The sequence below is a fragment of the Boleophthalmus pectinirostris genome, unplaced genomic scaffold (assembly GCF_026225935.1).
Source record: "Boleophthalmus pectinirostris isolate CB_2022bp ecotype Guang Dong unplaced genomic scaffold, ASM2622593v1 HiC_scaffold_20, whole genome shotgun sequence".
NCBI lineage: Eukaryota > Metazoa > Chordata > Actinopteri > Gobiiformes > Gobiidae > Boleophthalmus > Boleophthalmus pectinirostris.
In genome coordinates, this window is record NW_026571153.1 from 17,996,511 (window position 1) to 18,002,154 (window position 5,644).

Here is a 5,644-nt window from a genome sequence, read left to right on the forward strand (position 1 = left end):
GAGAGTGTGGGAGATCTACCTCGGAAAATGTTTTGCTCTTGATTAAAGATAGATCGATATATCAGCCAACTGATATTTGCACTTTTTAACATAGCGGCTATCGGTCTTAAATCTCCAGCGCAGGTCGATATTTAGCTTCGACCAACCAGCTGCCTGAAGAACACGCATAAAGCTTTATTTGAACACTTAACTACGAAGAGGACACTGCAAAATACAAAATGTGACTACACACAGTGCTCTGATACAGTTTGTAGTAAAACAAGTTTGTGGCTAAATTCAATCGGGCAAAAAATATTGGCCATCATATATATATATATATATATATATATATATATATATATATATATATATATATATATATATATATATATATATATATATATATATATATATATATATATATATATTATATATATCACATTTTCCTCTCATTGTTCAATCTCGGTTTTGAATTTAATGTTATTTAAATACTTAAATATATCATTAAAATGGCAGTACTGATTTCATGACCAGTGCCATTTTAAATATAAAGATCAACCAATCTCTACCTCCAAAGTCTGAACTCTGCCCCAAATCAGATTTTCACTGAAGATGTCTGATTACAAAACAAAACAACAACAAAAAACACAAGCATATGATTGATAAAAAGAAATGACTGATTGAATTTTGATACAAAATTCTAGTCTTGGTTTAGTCCTGTTCTAGTTTTGGTTTAATCATGGTTTAGTCCTGCTTTAGTCCTAGTCTAGTCCTGGTTTAGTCATGGTTTAGTCCTTGTTTAGTTCTGGTCTAGTCCTGGTCTAGTCCTGCTTTAGTCCTGGTTTAGTCCTGTTCTAGTCCTTGTTTAGTCCTGTTCTAGTCCTGGTTTAGTCCTCTTCTAGTCATAGTTTAATCCTGGTTTAGTCTTGGTTTAGTCCTGTTCTACTTCTGGTTTAGTCCTGTTCTAGTCATAGTTCAGTCCCGGTCTAGTCCTGGTTTAGTCCTGGTCTAGTCCTGGTTTAGTCCCATTCTAGTCCTGGTTTAGTCCTGGTCTAGTCCTCGTTTAGTCGTTGTCTAGTCCTGGTTTAGTCCTGCTTTAGTCCTCTTCTAGTCCTGGTTTAGTCCTAGTCTAGTCCTCGTTTAGTTTTATTCTAACTCTGGTTTAGTCATTGTCTAGACCTGCTATAGTCCTGTTCTAGTCCTGGTTTAGTCCCGTTCTAGTCCTGGTTTAGTCCTGGTCTAGTCCTCGTTTAGTCCTTGTCTAGTCCTGGTTTAGTCCTCTTCTAGTCCTGGTTTAGTCCTAGTCTAGTCCTCGTTTAGTTTTATTCTAACTCTGGTTTAGTCATTGTCTAGACCTGCTATAGTCCTGTTCTAGTCCTGTTCTAGTCCTGGTTTAGTCCTGGTCTAGTCCTGCTTTAGTCCTGTTCTAAACCTCTTTTAGTCCTCTTCTAGTCCTGGTTTAGTCCTAGTCTAGTCCTGGTTTAGTCCTGTTCTTGTCCTGCTTTAGTCCTGTTGTAGCTCTGGTTTAGTCATTGTCTAGAACTGCTATAGTCCTGTTCTAGTCCTGGTTTAGTCCTGGTTTAGTCCTAGTCTAGTCCTGGTTTAGTCCTGTTGTAGCTCTGGTTTAGTCATAATCCTTGTTTAGACTTTTTATTTATTAATTTATTTTTTCTTACAGCCCATTGATATCGCAGATCCGAGTGGTGTTGGGACAGCACAGATTCAATGTCACGGATTCAAACACTAAAACCTTCAGCGTGGAGAAGTACATCTTTCCCAAAAAGTTCTCCGTGTTCAACCCAACGGTGCATGACATTGGTAATTACTGGACACTTGGATATACAGGAGTGAGTCATACAAACTTGAAGACCTCTTGTCCACTTTGAGAAACCACAAACTCACTCAAGAAGGGGATTTTCGGCGCACAGCTGTGGACTTCAACAGCTGTGCCCCCTCCACGCCAACAAATGCACGTATCAACACACACAGTCATAGAGCAGTGTGGCATTTTCATGGGCCGAAGGAGTCTCGGAGTCTAGCGCTTGACATTTAAAGTGGAACAAAACAAGAGCAAAACACTTTTTCCGTTTCTAAACAGTTTCTAAACAGCATTATCTTCTGTTCTTAGTTATTTTTTGGCAACTTTAGTACAAACTTGGTCAATTTGCAGCTTTCTGGTCAAAACGCTTAAATCCAAGTATGTCCTTCCTTCAGTGGCCTTTGCAATTTCAAGTAGTTGGTGACATCACGCAGCACTGGCCTGATTACAGTCACATGTTTCTGATTACAAACATCAGGCTGCAGTGGTAGAAGTGTTGGTACCTGTTAGACCAATCACACTGCTCCTTAAACCTCCAGACCGACCCCACTCCTCTCTCACTCTCACTCGTAATTTTTCTCATTGACATTCTGAAGAAAAAAATAATATTAAAAGTTCGAAACCTTGCTCAGAATAATATGCTACATATTAACTAATGACCACAAGACATATCATTTTTTAATTTAAAATCTGTTCTTTATAAACGTGGCCTTTTTGGACATAAAACAACTGTATTATTATTATTAGGATATTAGTTATCATGTAGCTGCTTAGCTTTCATTTTGTACTCTTAATATTTAGATTTTTTAAAAAGACTATAGGAAAAAATGAATAGAAAATTTACTTCCAGAACCAGAGCAAGCAGTCCCGGTTGAGCTCCATTTGCAATGTGGGTGTGTTTGGAGTTTAGGTGTGTAGTCCCACATTAAAGATTTATTTTATTTTTTTTCATATTTATGTTTGTGTCAGTTCTCTTAAAGCTGAAGAAGCAGGACGGCCGCTGTGTGAGGAAAACCCCTTTCATCCGGCCCATCTGCCTCCCAGACAAAGGCATGACGTTCCCCGACGAATACTGCTGCAGTATCAGCGGCTGGGGACACATACGTGAGAGTATGTGACACATCCAACTTAAACACCACATTCAGACCTCACATACAGATACCCTTTATGGATTATGGATTTAGGGATTTATTTGTTATTTTTACTGACTGTAGTTACTGTATTTTCCGGCCTATTAGGCGCTCTGGATTATAAGGCGCACCATCATTAAATGGTCTGTTTTCTAACTTTTTTCACAAATAAACTGCACTGGACTTTAAACGAAACACAACAGTCAGATGGGTCAGTGGGACTTTGTTTGGCAGGTTCACGGTGACTCTGGGCTTTGTTCAATTGTGGCATGTAGGGAGGGTGCTGTCTGGGACCGCTGGATCGTTGACGTGTTCACAGTGTCTCAGTTGTTCAGTTGTGTCTAGAAGTGGCACATTGCACTCACTTTTTCGGTTCATTCCTCCATTCTGTTCCTCGTCGGCGTGGAGTGATGAGTGTGGCTGTGGGTGTTTTTCGCTGTGTGGTCACTGTCTGCTCCGTGCGTGTTTGCGTGCGCAGCGGGTGGTGCGGTTTTGTAGTTTACTGAAGTCACGCTGGGACACCCGAGTGGATTCGTGTATAGGGCGCTCTGGATTGTGGGGTGCGTGGTCATTTTTTGATGGGGTTGGAGGCTTAAGAGCGCGTCTAATAGCCCGGAAAATACGGTAGTTAAAGGTCCTATATTAGACAAAACTGACTTGACTGAATTGATTGTTGTTACCTCAGCAACTCCAAAACTAGAGTTATGTTTTGTTTCATTCACACATGTTTGACCTTTTGTTCTATTGAGATGGGCAATTCTACGGCTGAAATTATCCAATTATCCTAGTGTGGGTGTATGATGTTTAAAAAACACAGTGGAGGACTTCCTGTATTACCACAGGACATCACAAGGAACACAGTGTTTTCAGCATGCAGGGTTTGTGTGTTAAACATGTGTGAATGAAACAAAACACAACTCCAGATCTGTTTCTGAGGCCGTAACAACATTTTAACATGGCTCAATACTATATAGGGCCTTTAAAGAGGCTAATTATTGAAGTGTAACTAACATGATGATGATGCTGTAGTGGCACTTGTGGTAACAGGGCTGTTTCTTGCCAGAGGCTGAGGGCTACACTGGTTTACAAGAGGCCATGGTGAGGCTCATCCCTCATGAAGTATGCAGAAAACCTCAAATCTACGGCAACCATGTCACACCGGACATGATCTGTGCAGGGCTCAACGGCTGCGCAGACGCCTGCCAGGTAAAACAGCACTGACATGAATACAGGGTTACAAGCTCACTCTGCAATTCAGTCCATTCAGTATGTGACATGATGTTTGAATGAGCTGTCTGTCTGACTGAGGTGAACTGTGCAACTTTTCTGGTAGAGGGTCTGCTCCCTGCTTGTCTGCACAGAGATGTTATTACTTTGCCTGGAATGTTCCATGGTATTAAACACATTTATCTAATATTTATTCATTAAGGGGCCAACGAGTTAGTTTTAAAGCGCATGGCTTTGGGTCGGGTCCCAAGATTTGAGCCCAGTTCTTCGGATTGGGTGGTTTGGGTTGGATTTTTATCTTGGTTTGGGGCGAGTAGGTCAGAAAAAAAGATGACTGACACATCATTACTCCCTCGTGATAAATGTTGATGATGAATTAGATAGCGGTTATTTTAAGGAGACAGTGTTACTGATGAAATGTTGTTGATAGAGATGGTCTAATATAAATGGTTTCTTTAATGTATTTTGTAACTGCCCAAGGACAAGTAGCTTGTAGCTAAATCTGGCACAGAGCTTTCTTTTCTCTCAAGATTAATGTTTTCTGTGCACTGTCCTTGTTTTAAACAAATAAATAAATGAATAAATAAAAAACTAGAAGAACTACTAGAAATGTTACACATTACTGGACCAGCTGTTTATAAAGTTCTAGTTTTCCAGATGAAATAAGTGTATACTCATTTATGGCCATTTTACTTCTGCAGTTTATATGATAGCAATATGATAAGGCAAAATGTAAACAAACATCTTTCACTTCATTGTCATTACATTTGAATTTGGCTCATGACATTTTCTGACCGTAAAATCCATGGCAGTTGTTGACCCTGTGCTGTGACTAACAAAGGTTGGTATTAAACTTAATTGAGTGTAACAGTATAATGGAGCTGCACTTAGAAAGAAGATATTTGCAGACCACTCACTTGAGCTGGAGAATCAAACATCCACTCTTAAATGAAATGCCAGAGTTAACAGTTTGTCTCTGGGGAAGGCTAAATCTTCATTAATAGCTCATGTTTTGTGTGACTCAGCTGTTTGTGCTTTGATCGCTGTGCTGTAAGTTTATATCTGCAGACATAGGCACGCTCCTCATCTGTGCTTCTCCCCAGGGCGACTCCGGGGGGCCTCTGGCTTGTGCAAAGGGTGATGTCAGCTTCCTGTATGGGATCATCAGCTGGGCAGACGGCTGTGGACGCAAAGATAAACCAGGAGTCTACACCAGAGTGGTCAACTACATCGACTGGATCGACTCAGTGATTGGACGGAAAACCAACAACTGATGAACAGACTTTTGAGAGACTCTAGTGATTCTTAAATGACTTTTGTGCTATAATATTATTCCTCTGTATTTTTATTTAGCTTATCATTTTTATACTGTGAATAAACTATGGTTATTTTTATTGTCTAAAAAATGAATTCTCTATACAGTTACTTTGGTTTGCTTGGTTATGATAGAGGCCTTCTACAAAAAACATTTTATTACATTACGATGAAG

The 5,644-nt window shown here is 39.8% G+C and overlaps 1 protein-coding gene across 3 annotated transcripts in view; it reads left to right on the forward strand.

The window, feature by feature from the left end:
- Positions 1–5,561, forward strand: part of LOC110159464 (hepatocyte growth factor activator) — a 30,209-nt gene extending 24,648 nt beyond the window's left edge. For all 3 annotated transcript variants that reach the window (XM_055156424.1, XM_055156423.1, XM_020924022.2), the window contains 4 exons: positions 1,658–1,797; positions 2,768–2,908; positions 3,992–4,134; positions 5,259–5,561. In XM_055156424.1, the coding sequence (XP_055012399.1) occupies positions 1,658–1,797; positions 2,768–2,908; positions 3,992–4,134; positions 5,259–5,429 (595 nt within the window). In that variant the 3' untranslated portion in view covers positions 5,430–5,561. The remainder of the gene's footprint in view (positions 1–1,657; positions 1,798–2,767; positions 2,909–3,991; positions 4,135–5,258) is intronic.
- Positions 5,562–5,644: the final 83 nt, after the last annotated feature.